The sequence below is a fragment of the Oncorhynchus clarkii genome, chromosome 20 (genome assembly GCF_045791955.1).
Source record: "Oncorhynchus clarkii lewisi isolate Uvic-CL-2024 chromosome 20, UVic_Ocla_1.0, whole genome shotgun sequence".
Classification (NCBI taxonomy): Eukaryota; Metazoa; Chordata; class Actinopteri; order Salmoniformes; family Salmonidae; genus Oncorhynchus; species Oncorhynchus clarkii.
Window position 1 is genome coordinate 58513761 of NC_092166.1, and position 20904 is coordinate 58534664.

The 20904-nt window shown below is 43.1% G+C and overlaps 1 protein-coding gene across 4 annotated transcripts in view; it reads right to left on the reverse strand.

Annotated features, from left to right (window-relative positions):
* Positions 1–10453: 10453 nt before the first annotated feature.
* LOC139376596 (protein transport protein Sec24C-like) overlaps positions 10454–20904 on the reverse strand; it is a 30669-nt gene continuing 20218 nt past the window's right edge. For all 4 annotated transcript variants that reach the window (XM_071119374.1, XM_071119373.1, XM_071119372.1 and 1 more), the window contains 7 exons: positions 18552–18648; positions 16716–17000; positions 16361–16479; positions 15921–16100; positions 15556–15741; positions 15364–15453; positions 10454–12074 (listed from right to left, as the gene is read on the reverse strand). In XM_071119374.1, the coding sequence (XP_070975475.1) occupies positions 11934–12074; positions 15364–15453; positions 15556–15741; positions 15921–16100; positions 16361–16479; positions 16716–17000; positions 18552–18648 (1098 nt within the window). In that variant the 3' untranslated portion in view covers positions 10454–11933. The remainder of the gene's footprint in view (positions 12075–15363; positions 15454–15555; positions 15742–15920; positions 16101–16360; positions 16480–16715; positions 17001–18551; positions 18649–20904) is intronic.

Genomic DNA, 20904 nt, shown 5'->3' on the forward strand with positions numbered 1-20904 from the left:
CTTACTGGAGATCTGTATGGAGAAGGTTGTTCGGGCAGTGGTAAGAACAGGGAAACGCTTTGGAGCTGAAGTTGATTTTGGTATGAGGAACCACAAGATTGCAACGTTGTCCAGTAACCTGTATTTAGAGAGTGCAAGATCAAGCAGCCCTTGTCGTGGCAATTTCCTGTATTACCAAATGAGGAGAGTTACAAACCACACACCAGTCAGAGTTATACTTAAACTTCATCTTTAATAATATGAGCTTTACCATAGCCCTTTTGATTCTCAGATCAATTCTGTGTCAATAATGAATTCTGAGAGTGCCTACAGAATAATACAAAGATCTTTTATAGCCAAGATACACCCCTCTCAACTTACATGACGAACCACAGATCTTAGGAACAGTTCACAAATAAATACTTTTTGACTTGAGAGAGGAGTATCCCATAGCCAGATAGCATTCGCTATAAATTGTCGCTCTGTTTGGTCTCTAAGACGGAGGTTCAAATCTCGTTCCTGGTACTTCATAGTACAAAAACATTACCTCATCCAAGGCATGACTCAATTGTCAATTCTAGATGGGAGTATCTCAAGTAAACCCCCTCTTGACCCCACTCCTGGACAAGCTCACTGAGGGGAGTGATTTGTGCACAGACATTGTGTAGACAAGTAATTGGTTCCCCCTTAATCACGCCATCCCTTCACATGGTTTAACAGATACATTCACATATGAAGACAATGTTCCATTCTGTCCTCTTCCCTTTCTGATATTCTGCATAGCACGAGTGACATACTAAAGATAAGCCTGACCTCTCCCCTCTCTGGGCCCCAAATGACTGAGCCCCAAATGACTGAGCCCCAAGTGACTGAGCCCCAGCTGAGAAAAAAGTGCAACTGCCAACACTATAGTCCAAACGGATACATTCTAATGACCAGTATCTCACATAAGCATATTATGTAAATAAAACGTTATTTATCTATGTTACCCAACTCATTCTGATTCATCCGCCACACCCTAAACCTGCATTATTATACTGCAGTCTCGAAACAGTTTCAGTTTGAGTGGAATATGTACAGGATAATCCACAGAACCATCTATTTTACAAACAGGAACCTTTTTATACTGTGTTTGTCAATTGTTTATTTTACCAGATGAGCGAATCTAGAGGTGCCAACTTTTGTATTATTATTATTTAAAAATATATATTTTAACCCATCAGGGATGACACGTTTTAACATTTTTTATTTATTTACAGCTTTTCTGCTACATGTACATACATTTTACATATACATTTTACATACACATATACATTTTACATACACATATACATTTTACATACACATATACATTTTACATACATGGAGAGGTGCCAACTAAAACTCAAACTCAATCTGAAAAGGAGGTTCTACTGTGTGTTTGAAGCCTGTTTTGCATGTCACATACCTGTCACATGTCAGTTTGCAAACAATGTCTGAAAAAAAATCATTGAGTTAATAAAGCTGCATACTAACATGGTCTCTTTTTTTGGTGTTTTTTTTTGAGAAAGGCAGCTACAAAATGCAGGTGTTTCAGCCTAGCTCAGTGTTTTCTGTTGTGGTGGGGCACCCAAAGGGAAATACGGAGTGTAGGTTTTGGTAATGTTCTCTAGTTGCGCTGTGATTGGCTCAGTGTTCTGTCACTCATGGGGAGACAACGTCACCGCAAAATCTACGGGTAGAGCTCAAAAAATTGAAGCCCCTTGGGTGCTGCCATATATTTACATTAGAAGTGTCCATCCAAGAAGGCTCAAGGTCATTGGCTACAAGTAAAATTACGTCAAATCACATTATATCTACCGTAGCTTTGATTGGACTGATCATGTCAAAATCTTACTTTCAAAATCTTAGTTAGAAATCCTCTCATAACTTAGCCTACTGTTCTGACTTGGTGGTGCACATGTAGCCTATAGCCTGTTTTATAGAAATGACATCATTTAATATTGTATGAGCTTTCACTGTTTGCTCATATGCCCACTTTTTTTATCCTACTTGGTGTACAGAGAGAATATTGTAAGAATGGCCCATGTTCTGAATTATGTCGCTGTACATTTAAAAAGTGCTGAACAAATAGTTATATTGACTACGTCCATCTTAACTCGCTCATTAATGTCTTAATCAAAATTACGGATTGCCTCTTATCCGCTCATCGTTCCCTTATGCCATAGTTTGCACATGTCAATTGTCAGTAGAAGCCACATTTGTTTAAGCAAGTCAGCCATACCAGCTATGTTTTTTTAAAAGGCAGTAAATAAGGCTACATGAACTATTTCGCTGCCAGACAAGGCTCCCCCAACAAATCGCCACTGGATGTCGTGGAAATTTCCTGTATTACTAAATAAGGAGAGTTACAAACCACACACCAGTCAGAGTTATACATAAACTTCATATTTTAATTAAATAAGCTTCACCATAGCCCTGTGACTCTCAGATCAATTCACTGTCTATAAATTAATTCTCTGAGAGTGCTTACAAAATGGCAACTGAGATCTTTTATAGCAAAGATCCACCCCTCTCAGATCTTAGAAACTTCACAAAGTGCCTTTTACTTGAAAGAGGAGTATCCCCATAGCCAGATAGCATTAGCTATAAATTATTGTTCAGTTTGGTCTCCTAAACCGAGATCGTAATCTCGTTCCTGGTACTTCTTAGTACCAAAACATTACCTCATCCAATGGCATATATCAATTGTCAATTCTAGATACTCCCATCTCAAATACACCCCCTCCTGGATAAACTCACAGAGGGGAGTGACTGTCACACAGACATTGTGGAGCCCTTCACATGGTTTAACTGATACATTGGAAGACACTGTTCCATTCTGACTTCTCCCTTTCTGATATTCTGCCTATTACCAGACAGATAAAAGACAAGCCTGACCTCTCCCCTCTCTGGGCCCCAAGTGACTTTTCCCTGGAGAAGAAAGAGGAAAATGCAGCTGCCAACAGTATTATCCAAAAGAAGACATTCTAATGACAAATATCTCACATAAGCATTATTATGTAAATAAAACATCTTATTTATCAGTGTTACCTAACTAATTCTGATTCTGCTACGACATGGTCTACACAGACGTACAAAGCTCAGTAATGAACATGAGGTGAGACCGATGGAGACAGCATCCAGGAGACCAGCAACACCAATCCAATGCAATGACATCTTTCAACCATTCACCTGGACAAGATCAACCTATCAGAACTGTTCTGACAAAAGGGAGTTGCTGGCATCGGGAACAACGTCTCAGTGCAGAAGTTCATTCTGGACTGAGCTGAAGGAAAAGCCAATCAAGATCTACAGTTGATATGTCCTCTTTCTTTTCGACAGCTGAATTTGATGAGCTTCTCTACTGATTTTTAAGGAAACAAAAGAATCAGAGATATCAAACTACAAGAAGAATCAGGTTTTATTTGTGTTCGGTGGTCTGGATGAGTGTCGACTTCCTCTAGACTTCCACAACAATGACGTATTGTTTGACAGAACCGAGTCAACCTCAGTGGACGTACTGCTAACCTCTGCTCAACTTTGGATAACCTCCCGACTTGCAGCAGACAATCAGATCCCTTCCTGAGTGTGTTGACCAGATGACAGAGGTAAGAGGGTTCAATGACCCACAAAAGGAGGAGTACTTCAGGAAGAGAATCAGTGATGAGAACCTGGTCAGCAGAATTATCACACACATAAAGACATCAAGAAGCCTCTACATCATGTGCCACATACCTGTACTCTGTTGGATCGCAGCCACCGTTCTGGAGAACAAGCTGGTAAAAGCAGAGACGCCCAAGACCCTGACACAGATGTACTCACATTTCCTGGTATTTCAAGAGAAAGACATGAGTCATATGCTTCACAGAAGAGGAAACCTTGGCCCTGACTCGATGAGAAAAAGCATCAAGTCCCTGGGAAAAACTCCAGCTTTCCAACAGCTGGAGAAAGGCAACCTGATCTTCTATGAGGAAGACGTGAAAGAGTGTGGCATAAATGTCAGGGAGGCATATGCGTACACAGGAGTGTGCACTGAGATCTTCAGTGAGGAATCGACCTTGTGCCAGGGAAAGGTTTTCTGCTTTGTCCATCTCATTACTCAGGAGTTTATGGCTGCTCTGTATGTGTTTCTCACATTCTTCGGTGATCATTTGAATCTATTAGCCAAACAGCAATCCTTTTTTAAAACATTTTCCATTCAGAGATTCATCTTCAACCGGCTTTTACAAAGCAGCAGTGGAAAAGGCCATACAGAGTGAGTGGACACCTGGAACCTTTCCTCCGCTTCCTTCTGGGCTTCTCTCACTGGAGTCCAATCAGATTCTCCTACGAGACTTGCTAACTCAGAGGATAAGCAGATCACAGACCAACAAGGAAACAGTCAAGCCCATCAAAGATCATTTCAAATGAGAATCCCTCTCCAGAAAGATGCATCAATCTATTCCACTGTCTGAATACATGAACCACATGACCATTCTCTAGTGGAAGAGATCCAAAGCCACCTGAGCTCAGGAAGTCTATCTAGAGCCAAACTGTCACCTGCACAGTGGTCAGCACTGGTTTTTGTGTTGCTGACTTCAGAAGAGGAGCTGGGTGAGTTTGACCTAAAGAAATACTCCAGATCAGAGGAGGGTCTTCTGAGGCTGCTGCCGGTAATCAAAGCCTCCAGAACAGCCATGTGAGTACAAAATCAATAGCAATACCTCAGATCACATCAACAGACACTGCACACACTCTTCTCACTCTTTCAGTTTAGTCAGGTTAAGAGTTGAGTTTATCCATTATATTTCTTAGGCTGAATCGACGCAAACTCACAGAGAGATGCTGTGAAGCATTGGCCTCAGCTCTTAGTACTCCTCACACCAGAGAGAGATGGACATGAGTGACAATGACCTGTAGGATTCAGGGGTGAAGCTGCTCTCTTCTGGACTGGCAAGTCCACACTGTAAACTGTAAACACTGGGCAGTCCAGACAGTAAACTGTAAACACTGTGCAGTCCAGACAGTAAACTGTAAACACTGGGCAGTCCAGACAGTAAACTGTAAGCACAGGGCACTGTAAACACTGGGCAGTCCAGACTGTAAACTGTAAACACTGTGCAGTCCAGACAGTAAACTGTAAACACTGGGCAGTCCAGACAGTAAACTGTAAACACTGGGCACTGTAAACACTGGGCAGTTCAGACTGTAAACTGTAAACACTGTGCAGTCCAGACAGTAAACTGTAAACACTGTGCAGTCCAGACAGTAAACTGTAAACACTGGGCAGTCCAGACTGTAAACTGTAAACACTGGGCAGTCCAGACACTAAACTGTAAACACTGGGCAGTCCAGACAGTAAACTGGTGATAGTAAGGTGAGTGTTTTATAAACATTCTGGTTATACTGGTAGAAAACAAGTATATACAGTGCCTTGCGAAAGTATTCGGCCCCCTTGAACTTTGCGACCTTTTGCCACATTTCAGGCTTCAAACATAAAGATATAAAACTGTATTTTTTTGTGAAGAATCAACAACAAGTGGGACACAATCATGAAGTGGAACGACATTTATTGGATATTTCAAACTTTTTTAACAAATCAAAAACTGAAAAATTGGGCGTGCAAAATTATTCAGCCCCTTTACTTTCAGTGCAGCAAACTCTCTCCAGAAGTTCAGTGAGGATCTCTGAATGATCCAATGTTGACCTAAATGACTAATGATGATAAATACAATCCACCTGTGTGTAATCAAGTCTCCGTATAAATGCACCTGCACTGTGATAGTCTCAGAGGTCCGTCAAAAGCGCAGAGAGCATCATGAAGAACAAGGAACACACCAGGCAGGTCCGAGATACTGTTGTGAAGAAGTTTAAAGCCGGATTTGGATACAAAAAGATTTCCCAAGCTTTAAACATCCCAAGGAGCACTGTGCAAGCGATAATATTGAAATGGAAGGAGTATCAGACCACTGCAAATCTACCAAGACCTGGCCGTCCCTCTAAACTTTCAGCTCATACAAGGAGAAGACTGATCAGAGATGCAGCCAAGAGGCCCATGATCACTCTGGATGAACTGCAGAGATCTACAGCTGAGGTGGGAGACTCTGTCCATAGGACAACAATCAGTCGTATATTGCACAAATCTGGCCTTTATGGAAGAGTGGCAAGAAGAAAGCCATTTCTTAAAGATATCCATAAAAAGTGTTGTTTAAAGTTTGCCACAAGCCACCTGGGAGACACACCAAACGTGGAAGAAGGTGCTCTGGTCAGATGAAACCAAAATTGAACTTTTTGGCAACAATGCAAAACGTTATGTTTGGCGTAAAAGCAACACACCATCCCCACTGTCAAACATGGTGGTGGCAGCATCATGGTTTGGGCCTGCTTTTCTTCAGCAGGGACAGGGAAGATGGTTAAAATTGATGGGAAGATGGATGGAGCCAAATACAGGACCATTCTGGAAGAAAACCTGATGGAGTCTGCAAAAGACCTGAGACTGGGACAGAGATTTGTTTTCCAACAAGACAATGATCCAAAACATAAAGCAAAATCTACAATGGAATGGTTCAAAAATAAACATATCCAGGTGTTAGAATGGCCAAGTCAAAGTCCAGACCTGAATCCAATCGAGAATCTGTGGAAAGAACTGAAAACTGCTGTTCACAAATGCTCTCCATCCAACCTCACTGAGCTCGAGCTGTTTTGCAAGGAGGAATGGGAAAAAATTTCAGTCTCTCGATGTGCAAAACTGATAGAGACATACCCCAAGCGACTTACAGCTGTAATCACAGCAAAAGGTGGCGCTACAAAGTATTAACTCAAGGGGGCTGAATAATTTTGCACGCCCAATTTTTCAGTTTTTGATTTGTTAAAAAAGTTTGAAATATCCAATAAATGTCGTTCCACTTCATGATTGTGTCCCACTTGTTGTTGATTCTTCACAAAAAAATACAGTTTTATATCTTTATGTTTGAAGCCTGAAATGTGGCAAAAGGTCGCAAAGTTCAAGGGGGCCGAATACTTTCGCAAGGCAATGTAAATGTAATATTTGCTTATCACCACTTTTAGAGGCAGCTAAAATGTTAAACGTTTTTCTCTTTTTGTTTATAGGTTTTCACTTTGTACTTTCACAGTGGAAGGATGTGGTTTTATGGCCTCCCCTCTCAATTCCAACCACTCACACCTGAGAGAGCGGGACCTGAGCTACAATCACCCAGGAGACTCAGGAGTGAAGCTTCTCTCTGCTGTACTGGAAGATCCACACTGTAAACTGAGGAAACATAGGAAAGAATGAATGTGTAAAAAACAGTAAAGACATTAACTCGGTTTGGGATTGAGTGAGACTGTGTGAATCCCAGCCCTGTTTTACTGCCTCTCTCTCTCCGACAGTGTGGCGTACTGCGCTGAGTTCAGGATCAGACCAGGACCACAGAGATGTGTGTACTGTATGGGTGTGATATTCTACTATGAGTTTCATTTTTTTCTCTCCCAGATACCCGTGACCTCAGACTGGACCCAAACACAGCACACAGAGGGCTCTCGCTGTCTGCGGAGAACAGGAAGGTGATGTGAGGGAAAGAGCAGCCGTTTCCTGATCACCCAGAGAGATTTGACTGCTGGAGGAAGCTGCTGTGTAGAGAGGGTCTGACTGGGCGCTGCTATTGGGAGACAGAGTGGAGTGGGATCAGAAGGAGAGGAAAGGGACATGACTGCTGGTTTCGGATGAAATGCTGTGTCCTGGAGTCTGAACTGCTCTAATGACAGTTACACTACATGGCACAATGACAAGTGCACTGACATAACCACCCCCTCTCTCTCTAACAGAGTAGGAGTGTATCTGGACTGGCTGGCTGGCACTCTGTCCTTCTACAGTGTCTCCCCTAACACACTGACCCACCTGCACACGTTCCACTCCACATCCACTGAGCCATTCTATCCAGGATTTAGGCTAGGCTGGGTGGACTCGTCAGTGTCCCCGTGTCAGGTAGAGTAGCCTCCCTGGAGGAACAGCTGAGACTTCAGGGAGATCACACACGTTTTTGTGTGTGTAACATACAGCAGATGACAAAGATAACGTAACCCCTAAACCTATATTCACATATGTGCTTTGAACCACTCTAGACCTGACTGATGTGATGATAAATGAATGGTAATCGGATTAAAGTGCATACTTTTAAACAAGCACTATTCTATTTGTACTATTCTTCTGCAACATTGTTTATTAGCTCCACCTGGTCCTGGACTAGTGTTGGATTTAGTAGCAGTGCTCTGCCTGACCTTTCACCCATCTGTTACCTACTAGGATACCTACACAGTTGCGGCCAAATGCAGTGAGCTCGAAAAGGTACTGGGACAGTGACTCATTTTAGGTTGTTTTGGCTCTGTACTCCAGCACTTTGGATATGATACAATGAATACAAGGCTAAAGCTCAGACTGTCAGATTTCATTTTAGAGTATTTTCATCCATATCGGGTGAACCGTTCTGAAATGATGGCACTTTTTGTACATAGTCCCCCCCCTATTTTAGGAGAGCAAAGGTATTGGGACAAATTCACTTATATGTAGAGTACCATTCAAAAGTTCGGACACACCTACTCATTCAGAGGGGTGGGGTTAAATGCGGAAGACACATTTCAGTTGAATACATTCAGTTGGACAACTGACTAGGTATCCCCCTTTTGTTCTTTTCAAGGGTTTTTCTTTCTTTTTACTATTTTCTACATTGCAGAATAATAGTGAAGACATCAAAACTATGACATTACACACATGGAATCCAAAATGACAATACATTATTTGGTCATTTCTATTGGATACAAAAATAATCTGAAACACAACCAAAACAAACAGCAAATGCATCCAACAAATATGTAGTCACAAGCTTGATGTAACCATTGCATGCTTGGAAAATATGGGACCAAATACTAACATTTTGACTACTCTAACACACAAGTGAATTTGTCAAAAAAAATGTATCCCCTAAAATAGGGGGGACTATGTACAAAAGTGTTGTAATTTCTAAAAGGTTCACCAGATATGGATGGAAATGAAAGCTGTCAGTCTGCACATTAACCCCAGTCATTGTATCATTTCAAATCCCAAGTGCTGGAGTACAGAGCCAAAACAACAAAAATGTTCACGCTCTCAATACTTTTGGAGCTTACGGATTGACACTTCTAAAATAGGGAATTATTTATTTTCAAATAACTTGAAATCGGAAAAAAGCAACCTTACAGAACCATTTCACTTAGTAAACTTTATTTTCTAAATTAAAAATGGTAAACTTAAAACCATTGGCATGGACAAAATCATTGGCTCCACTGTAGCTAGTACTTGGTTGCACAGCTTCTGGCAAAAATAACTGCAAATGATTTGCTGCACCTTTTTACAAGCAATTTGTCCCAGTCTTCAGCAGCAAACTGCTCTAATTCGTGAACGTTTGCGGGGTGTCCAACACCAACTGCTTTTTCCAGCTCTCGCCATAGATGTGATTTAGATCTGGACTCTTCGCTGGCCACTCCATCCTCCAACAGAGACCCCGTTTTTGGACACTGGGTTGAACATTTCACCCCCAAAACACCTTGGTAATCTGTTTTCATGATGTCTTGCGTATGTTCAAGGCCCCCAGTACCAGAGACAGCAAAGAAACTCAACATTATCAAACCTTCCCTATGTTTGAATGTAGGGAGGGTGTTCTTTTCTTGAATGTTTGTTTAATTTGATCGTTGGTAGACATAGGAAGCTCCTCCTGCTGAACTTCTCAAAATCCCACCAAAACAAATCTAAAGCCTGTGGAAAATGTTCTTTGAGTTCTTTGACAACACAGATCAGAGCAGTGTTTACAATGACCAAATGATGCATTCAATGAAAATAACACCCTCCCCACAATCAAACATAGGGGTGGTTTGGTAATACTGTAGGGTTGATTTTCTGCCTCTGGTACTAGGGACCTTAAAACGTGAGCAAAGGCATCTTGAAACCAGCAGAATATCTGGTGTTGAGTCCAATGTTCAACCCTGTGTCCAAAAACGTGGGTCTCCATTGAAGGCTGTGGGTCTTCCAGCAAGACAACCCCAAACACACATCAAAAAGTACCCAGGAATGGTTCAAGAAGAAACGCTGGACTGCTCTAGAGTGGCCAGCCAAGAGTCCACATCTAAATCTATGGCGAGAGCTGAAAGCAGCAGTTGGTGGAGGGCAAATACCATCTCCGGGTTGCCAACAACTTAAGTAGACAAAATTTTTTTTATATGGTTCATCCAATAAGGTATGGAAACCAACATTTTAGAATAGGGAATTATTTAAGAAAAGCTCAAGGGTGTCAATGTATTTGGCTGCAACTGATTATGGTGCACTACTTTTGGGCAGTCTTATCAGGTGCAATTTATGAGTGACAAACAGTTTGGCTAGGAGAAAGTCCCTTACTGTAACCATAGTACCAACAAGCCAATGAGAGCAGGGATGGGAGAAGCATGGCATGGTGATTCAATAACTTTATTAACAGTCCAGGAGGCAATGACAAAAACACAGAGAAAAGGAAAAACGGTCAGATCACGGTCAGTCAGAAAGAAAGTCCATTCAACAGAGATGGGTCAGAGAAGAGGGCAGCAACACTTGTGTTAAGACACGAAAACAAATGCAAAAGTCAGGGTGTATCGACGGATCCCTCTTTTCCTTTAGAGAAATTCACCAGGATCTGCCTCCAGAACCCCACACATCCACCCTTCCTCCCACCCACACACACCACACACACACACACACGAAGCTGCACACAAAAAAGCAGGATTGCTTTTGTGTGAGCGGCGGCGACGGAGAGGACTGACAAACCACAGCATTTGACACAGGTGTTTAAAAACCGGAGGATTTAATTCTGTACAGGTTATAGACGTAGGTTATATGTGTAAACGAACCAAGGTTCTATAGCAGACCGTCCGCAGTGTGGGACAACTCGGACACAGCTGTGTGTAGAGCACAGGGTCATGTTCAGCAAAAACACGTAGCAAAAACATTCTGCTACGGAAACCAAAAACACAAGTGTCCCCCCCCCCCGCGTTTCAAATAGTTCTCTCCTGTTTTCGTGCCTACGGAACATGACTATGCCCAACATTATTCTCATCACACTTTCTCGGACTGACCTCAATTTTGAGAAGCACAGCCAGTTACTCCTTCCCTTCAGACAGGAAGACAAACAGGCATCATGTCAGAATGGTGTCAAGCTGATACAGACGTTAGTAAAACAACATGACACACACACACACCTCAACCAAACAGTCTATACTGTGTGAGTCATAGTGGGACCCCCACGCTGGTTGAACGTTCAAACCCCGTGCCTCTGGATGATTAGATGCATAGACTTTTATTGGGAGTTTAACCTCAAATCACAGATCTATATATACTCCTCCCGCTCTCCTATTGCCTCAGTAGTGTTTGTAAGTCAGCGCACACACACACACACACACACACACACGAGGAGGTCATGTCTGAGAGAGAGAGAATAAGACAAATAGAAAAATAATTCTAGAGATGAAAAAAAAAAAAACATTTATTTCATGTCATGTATAGTTTGTCATCTTCAGCTCTACTGGGTCTGAATCATACAAAAAGAGTTTCTACCAGCGGCCGGTACACCCACAACAGCCTTTCAGTGCTAGTGTTACAGACAGAACACCTACTACAAATCAACAGCAACTCTCTCCCTCACAAACATACTCACAAAAGACACATACACACTTCCATTGGCCAGTGGATCAGCTCCAGCTGTTTTAGAGCCTGACGTTTGGAATAGTAGAGTCGTATGAGGACAGACACACGGAATCTGCCACGAGGCTGTGTATACGTCTCCGGCCTCTCGCTGACAGAGGGGGAGGGGTTAAGTTTATTAGGTAAATAAAAGATAAAACGCATCGGGGGGGTGAGAGGTGCCGGGGTCAGGTTTGAAGGGTCAGAAATCAGGGCCCTAGCTGAGTAGCTGGCGGATCTCCTTGTGCATGTGACACAGGAAGTCGACATAGGAAGCTCCTCCGCTGGTGCCCTTGTCCTCACACAGGAAGTGCTTAAAGATTAGCTCCGCCTTGTCCTCCTGCTTCACCACCATCAACTACAGACATGTGGAGAGAGAAAGAGATGTTAACACACACACACACACCTTATGCTTCTGTACTACAACCAGGGATCTCCACTTACTTTTTGTAGTTGGTGGCACACGCACATCAAATTCATTTATAAAGCCCTTTTTACAGCAGCAGATGTCACAAAGTGCTTATACAGAAACCCAGTCTAAAACCCCAAAGAGCAAGCAATGCAGAAGCACATGATTTAGTAGATAATGACGATTGATGACAATGAGCCTGTCGCCCATAATGTGCCTGCATTCCTTCCAGAACCTGGCTAACATCTTGTAACCTGTGTTCTTACATTGATTTGGATAGATTTACTGTAACAGCAAAGAAGAGAGGCGTAAAAATAAAGTGCCAAATGTATTGCGTTATTGCCATGTGTTCTTTTCTGCAAAATCCTCTAGAGGTCAGAAAAAAGAAAAAAAAACGATACTTCGAAAAAAGAATTAAACTCGGGAGGACTGATAGTCCTCTTTTTTCTTCATGTTTTCACTTTAATAGAAAAAACAACAAAATTGGACGTTGTAAGTCCACAACAACGCTTAAACCACATCAGGGGACAATTTTTTAGGTCTGGGGAAAAAGAGAAATATATCCATTTCAGTGTAGTTACCCTTTAATTCAATGACGTGATGTTTCTGTAGGGCACTTGTGGCGATGTCAAAACAAACAGTGACTGGATGGTGCAAATCATCCTGAATCTGCCAGGGATGCATAGGCTACTTTGTAGTTACCTTTTAAGTGTTTTTTCCATCTACCCGAAAACGGTCTGGCTATCATTAGCATCGCTAACGGTTTCTCAACATAGTAGACATAGGCCCCACTCACACACGCAGGGCTCAACATTCATTCAAATTTACTAGTGACACACCCAGGCCAGTGCAAACAAAGTTACTGGCCAGAATACATTTTTTAAAGATCTTACAGGAAAGAGAATGATGCGTGCATCATTTCAATAGCCTGTGATTTTATTTTTCATTTGCGGGCCATGGGCAAGCAGCCTATACAGGGTTCATACAGACATTGGCAAGTCAAATTCAAGGACTTTAGGACTTTTTCAAGCACTTAATTGTGACAACTGCTGATGTGGAGAAGGGCTTTATAAATACATTTCATTCATTGATTTGTAATTTAAGGTCCTACATTTTATATTTAAATGTAATAGCCAATATAATTTTTTTTAACTCAAATTGCATGTGTTCCTACTAAGAATAATGCTGGTTTTAATAGGATTTACCAACAGTATTATGCATTGACACTCATCATTTTAATCTGTTAGCATAATGCGAGCATTGCCTGACTAAATACAATCTAAATCTAATTTATTTGTCACATGCACAGGACATAACAGGTGTAGACTTCACAGTGAAATGCTTACTTATGATCCCTTTCCCAACAATGCAGAGTTAAAAAGAAAAATGTGCATGTGTGTGTGAGCGTATGTAGTGTGTGATGGAGTGTCAGCGTAGTGTGTGTGATGGAGTGTCAGCGTAGTGTGTGTGATGGAGTGTCAGCGTAGTGTGTGTGTGGGTCAAGTTCAGTGAGTGTGCATGGAGTCGGTGCTAAATTAAAAATAAATTTAAAAAGGTAGCCATTTGATTAACTGTTCAACAGTCTTATGATTTGGGGGGGGGTAGAAGCTGTTCAGGAGCATTTTGGTCCCAGACTCGGCCCGAGTGATGTACAGGACCGTACACACTACCCTCTGCAGGTCAGACGCCAAGCAGCTGCCATACCAAGCGGTGATGCAGCCAGTCAAGATGCTCTCAATGGTGCAGCTGTAGAACTGTTTGAGGATCTGAGGGCCCGTGCCAAATCTTCTCAGCCTCCTGAGGGGGAAGCGGCATTGTCGTGCCTTCTTCGCGACGGTGTTGGTGTGTTCTGACTACCTCCTTATAGGCTGTCTCATCATCGTCAAATCAGGCCTCCCACCGTCGTGAATGTTGGCAAACTTAATGGTGTTGGAGTCGTGCACGGCCACAGTCATGGGTGAACAGGGAGTACAGGAGGAGACTAAGCACACAACCCTGAAGGGCCCCCATGTTGAGGGTCAGCGTGGCAGATGTGTTGTTGCCTACCCTCACCACCTGGGGGAGACCTGTCAGGAAGTACAGGATCCAGTTGCAGAGGGAGGTGGTCAGTCCCAGGGCCCTGAGCTTGGAGGGCACTACGGTGTTGAACGCTGAGTAGTCAATGAACAGCATTCTCACGTAGGTGTTCCATTTGTCCAGGTGGAAAAGGGCAGTGTGGAGTGTAATAGACATTGCGTCATCGGTGGTTCGTAAACTGGACTGGGTCTCAGGTGTCTGGGATGATGGTGTTGATGTAAGGGATGGCCAGCCTTTCAAAACATTTCATGGCTACAGATGCGAGTGCTACTGAGCGATAGTCATCTAGACAGGTTACCTTGGTTACAGGGACGATGGTGGTCTGCTTGAAATATGTAGTTATTACAGACTGGGTCAGGGACAAGTTGGCAAGTTCAAGACACTTGCCAGCTGGTCAGCGCATGTTCTGAGTACGCATCAGGGTAATCCGTCTGTTAACCTGTTTAAAGGTTTTACTTGCATTGGCTACAGAGAGCGTGATCACACAGTCATCCGGAACAGCTGGAGCTCTCATACATGGGTCGTTGTTGCTTGCCTTGAAGCGAGCATAAAAAAGGCATTTAGATTTGTTTGTTAGGCTCACGTCACTGGGCAGCTCGCAAGATAGTTTTCCCTTTGTAATCTGTGATAGTTTGCAAGCCCTGCCACCTCCGTCGAGCATCAGAGCCGGTGTAGTACGATTCGAACTTAGTCCTGTATTGACACGTTGCCTGTTTGATCACTCCGCGTCGCTGGTACTTCCTCTGAGTTTTTGCTTGTAAGCAGGAATCAGGAGGATAGAGTTATGGTCAGATTTGCCAAATGGAGGGAGAGCTTTGTATGCATCTCTGTGTGTGGAGTAAAGGTGATCTAGAGTTTTTTTTGCCTCTAGTTGTACAGATGACATGCTGGTAGAAATGTGTTAAAAGGTTTCAGTTGTCATGCATTAAATAGACAGATTTATCCAAACAAACACACGCATGAAGTGTGTCCATGTGGTAGTTAGTCTCACAAAAGGTGTAACGTGTGCCAATTAAAAATGTGTGTTGCACTGCCAAGTCAAACGGTTGCAACGTGACTGTTTTGGTCGCAGTATTGTTCCCTGACAAAACAGAAATCGAGATGGAAAGATACAGAGGGAAGAAAGGAGAAAGAGAGAGACAGAGAGGTAGTGGAGTCTGACCTTCATGTATCGTGACCGTTGTGACCTGAAGGAGTCGATGATCTCTCGGAGTCTCTGGGAGAACGGGTTGTCCAGCTCCGGCAGACTCGTCTGGAACACAACACACACATTTAGGAGATAGCAACACACCCACACACTTCAAATCAAGACAATGATTTGTAAGAGGTTGAAGTCTGTGTGTGTGTGTCTCACCATGTTGGGGTCTATCTGGCTGAAGGTGGGCGTTCCAAAGATGTTGCTAAGCAGCTCCTGCTGAGCATTGGCTCCCACCCACAGGAAGAGGTGGAGCCCTGTCTCCAGGAGGTAGACTCCGCCCTTCGACAGGCGCTCCTCTGAGTTACGCACTGCCATTGGCAACGACCCTCCATCCAACTTCACCTGAGATGGAAAGGTACTTGATTAACACACGATTTAACAAACTGATTTCACATTGATGTAATATGTTCTTACATGTTTGCTTCAGCAAAGTAAGATGGTGCCTTGTCATGCCAAATGAGGCTGATTGAAGTGAATTCGAGAGACAGAAAGAGAGCGAGTTGGAGAGCAGGGCCTCTCACCAGGGGCAGTAGGCGGGGATAGAAGAAGATGTGGCTCTCTGATACGTCCATACAGCTGAGCAGCTGTCTCAGGTAGGCTCTGTCGTCCAATGAGATGTCAGCTCCCGGCTGCAGCACGTCACTCTTCAACACACAGTTCAGATAGACCGGCAGCAGCTTCATACACTCTGGTAGGATCAGCTACAAAAGGAGAGAGGGGAAGCGATTGAGTGTGTACATTTTTGGGGCGTTGATTTGTGTGAGAGACTGACTGCAGTGTGTGGGTGGTAATGGGGTGAATGTATAGTGTTTGTGTATGTATGTGACAGTGTCTGAATGGTGTCGGGGGGGAATGTGTGTCACTTGTCCAATTGGGGGGGGGGGGGGGGGGGGGGGGTGTGTGTGTGTGTGTGTGTGTGTGTGTGTGCGCGTGTGTGCGCGTGTGTGTGCGAGTGACCGACCTGTCCGGCAGACGAGGGGCTGGCACAGTTCTTGCGGTAGCAGGCCAGAATCTGGGCACACTGGTTCACCATGGTGTCTCTCACTGTCTTGGTGGGGGTGTTCAATATGCTACGGTACGCTACACACAGAGAGAAAAGGACCATTGGTTTCCATTTCCGGACATAAAGACCTTAAGTTGGTTTGAATCCTACTGGTATCAATCAAATCTACAGCATCTCACACCTAAAGTAGATGTAGGTGTTCGGTGATTGGACCCCTGCTGATCTTTATACATTCTCTCTCTTAGTAACAATCTCGAAACATACTACACAATTTCACAGCTGTGTAGACAGATAGTGAGCGTGTGATACTGACCGTACTTGGAGAAGAAGTTGATGATTGTGTCCGTCTCGCAGTTCCGGTAGAGGTCGGCGAGCTGGGAGCAGCAGTTGACCGCCATGTTGTGGACCCGCAGACGCCGCTGACCACTACAGCTGGTGTACAACACCGCGCACTGCATGAGCGCGCCGGTGTCCTCGCTGAGCTTGTCGTCGTGGCGGAATTCCACGGTGACAGTCTTGTCACAGTCCAGGCCTGCCAGCTCCACGTCTGTCGTGTTGCTCATGAAGAACGAGCCGAAGAAATCTGTCGCTCTGATACCTGGAGGAGGAGAGGACGTTACGACAGCAGTAAATAAACACCACTAGGTGAAGAGGAAGTGAGTCCACAGACAGACGGCAAAATACAAAATGGTTCCAGAGAGACACAGAATGAGTTATCTTCGTCATAGAAATGCCACCAAAAAAGTATTTCATGAAACTTAGTTCACCAAACAATATTTTGAAAGAAGAAGCAAAGTACTTGAAGCATTTGGTTCTTTTCAGTCTCTTCCATCTCCACTAAACAAAGTTCAACTGTATCGATTTTGCTTCTTCTATGAAGAATGTAAAAATGTACGGAAAGACTCATGCGAAGGCCAAATTACAGAGGAGGAACTTCTTGACGCAATTAAAGCCTTTAAGTCTGGGGCTGGATGGCATACCAGTGGAGGTATACCAATCCTTTGTTGATGTACTCAGGGGACCGTTGTAAGCATGTTTTAATCTACTATTTTTTATTGGAGTGGTTATCAGATACTCAACAAGGTCTGATCACCAAGTGGTAAGTATAAAGACTTGGAGGTCCCTTTCACGGTGACCGTACTACCGCCACACCGGTGGTCACGAGTCGTGAAGGTAGTCAAATTCCATGTGACCGTTTAGTCACGATAATTAGGCTTCTCCAAGCGCTGATGCTGGTCATTAGTAGCCTATCAGAACAAGCTAGCGCTCCAATGCCCCTCTAGTCACTGACATCAATGCAAAATCTAATCAAACACTTACTGAGAGCCCAAGAGCTCATGTTGCGCAACATTTATATAGGCTATGCAATTGTGAGAGAAAACAGAGTGAGGATCCCATCAGTTTTCTATAGGCTAGGCCTACTCATATATATATAATAAGCACATTGCTTCTTTTACAACAGGAGTAGAGCCTATCTGTCTGGCATGAAAATGAACAATTGGAAAAGCTTCCTCCATTTGCTGTTTAAGTGCATATAGACGACATGCATTTTTCCCCCTTTATAATAAAAGCATCACATGGATATTTGCATTTGCGGTCACTTTAGATAATGGGTTATAGCCTACTACCACGTGTGCATTGCGGCGCTTATAATGTGAAGAAATAGCCTAATAGTTTATCAACATTTTAAGCTAAATGTTCTGATCTGTTGCATCAGCCACATTGCATAACAAACGTTTTGATTCTAGTGGTTGTATTCATTTGGGCTCTATTGCATCCCACAACGGTTCCAGACTATGTTTGGAATATTTATTTCTCGCATAGAATGTCAACTTTTGTACTATTGGGGACAGTAGATTGACATGCTGGTTTAGGGGAACATAAAGAAAAACAAACTGTGTGTACACACACACACACACACACACACACACACACACACACACACACACACACACACACACACACACACACACACACACACACACACAGTGCCTTCAGAAAGTATTCAGACCCCTTAACCCTTTCCACAGTTGTTAGGTTACAGCTGATCTAGCCCCCCCCCCCCCCATTTTTTTTTTTTTTGAACAATTGTGAGTGTGTGAGACAGTGTGAGCGAGAGAGAGCAAGTGAGAGAGAGCAAGACACTTACCTGTGCTGGTTCGGACTCTCATGACAGCATCGAAGCCCATCGGCTTCTGAACGTCTCGCCGCAGATCATTCAGGAACCGCTCACGGTCCGTCTCGGCCTGACAAACCACACAGACAGCGAGTGAAGGTAGGTAACAGGTGGACGTGGTTACACCCAAACGAGCCCCGCCGCGTTGCGTGCACGAGCGTTGTAAAATAAAATGTACTCAAACGTTATTCAAACATTTCATCCACACCGCTCGTGAGCGTCAACAACGTAGCCTCGCGGTAAAAACAGAACTTGGTTCCATTTGAGACGCTTGGCGCACTGCAAGTCCCACCTCTCCCATCTAATGATTGGTTTTCAGGAGAATTCAAACCCACGTGGGTATTTGAAAGATGAACCAGGAGTGATTCAATCGTAGGTAACTTAGGGATGCGGCGGTCACCAAATTGTGTCAGACGGTTATCGTCTCGAAAATTACTGCAGGTCTCATGGTAATTGACCATTCATTAACATAAAACACATTTAGCATCTCCAGGCCTCCATGCACACAAGCCGCTGCTGCACGCCTTTGGAAATCTACATAAAAGTCCATCACAATAAATCCACGTATTTTAGGCACGTCTAAATAAACATGATGATATTTGTCCCTATTCCCGGAGCGAGTGCGCATATGAAGTGCCTATGTTGACCATAAGTGATCATTTGAAAACGGGTACTATACGCTAGATTGAGCTGTGAATGATACAAACTAGAGGTCGATTGGCATGGCCGATTTCAAGTTCAGAAATCGGTAAATCGAGTATATCCACGAGGATATTGCGTGGCGGGCTGACCACCTGTTACGGCAGGCTGACCACCTGTTACGCGAGTGCAGCATCAAAAGGACCTTGTGGCTGCAAGGAGCCAAGGTAAGTTGCTAGCTAGCATTAAACTTATCTTATAAAAAACAACAATCTTCACAATCACTAGTTAACTAAACATGGTTGGTGATATTACTAGGTTAACTAGCTTGTCCTGCGTTGCATATAATCAATGCGGTGCGGTGCCTGTTAATTCATCATTGAATCACAGCCTACTTCAACTTCGCCAAACGGGCGATGATTTAACAAAAAGCACAATCGTACCTAATCATAACCATCAAAGCCTTTCTTAAAATCAATACACAGAAGTATATATATTTTCAAACCTGCATATTTAGTTAAGAAATTCATGTTAGCAGACAATATTAACTAGGGAAATTGTGTCACTTCTATTGCGTTCAGTGCAAGCAGAGTCAGGGTATATGCAGCAGTTTGGGCCGCCTGGCTAGTTGCGAACTGTGAACTAATTCGCTAGAATTTTACATAATTATGACATAACATTGCACAACCTTCAATGTAACAGCAATATTTTGACTTAGCGTTGCCACCCGCTCGATAAAATACGTAACAGATCCGTATTTCACTGATGGAATAAACATTTCTCGAAATGATAGTTTCCGGATTTGACCATATTAATGATCAAAGGCTCGTATTTCTGTGTTTATTATATTATAATTAGTCTATGATTTGATAGAGCAGTCTGTCTGAGCGGTGGTAGGCAGCAGCAGGCTCGTAAGCATTCATTCAAACTTTACTGAGTTTGCCAGCAGCTCTTAGCAATGCTTGCTTCACAGCGCTGTTTATGAATTCAAGCCTATCAACTCCTGAGATTAGGCTGGCAATACTAAAGTGCCTATTAGATCATCCAATAGTCAAAGGTATATGAAATATAAATGGTAGAGGGAGAAATAGTTGACGCGTCATAATTCCTATAATAACTACAACCTAAAACTTATTAACTGGGAATATTGAAGAACTGGGAATATTGAACCACCAGCTTTCACATGTTCAGAGCAAGGAACTTAAACGTTAGCCTTTTTACATGGCACATATTGCACTTTTACTTTCTCCTCCAACACTTTGTTTTTGCATTATTTACACCAAATTGAACATATTTCATTATTTATGAGACTAAATAGATTTTATTGATGTATTATGTTAAGTTAAAATAAAAGTGTTCATTCAGTATTGTTGTAATTGTTATTATTACAATATATATATATATCTATATTTTTTTAAAGCCAATATCTGCTTTTTTGGGTTCTCCAATAAATCGGTATCGGCGTTGAAAAATCATAATCGGTCAACCTCTGCAAACCTTACAATGTCTTAGAAACCAAAATATATCCTGTATGGGCTGCATGCTGCAACAATGGGCTGCATGCTGCAACAATGGGCTGCATGCTGCAACAATGGGCTGCATGCTGCAACAATGGGCTGTTGACAAAAAAAGCTTGCTCTCCGTTCCTGGACTCAGGCGGCGAACGCTGTTCTCTCAAGTGATCATA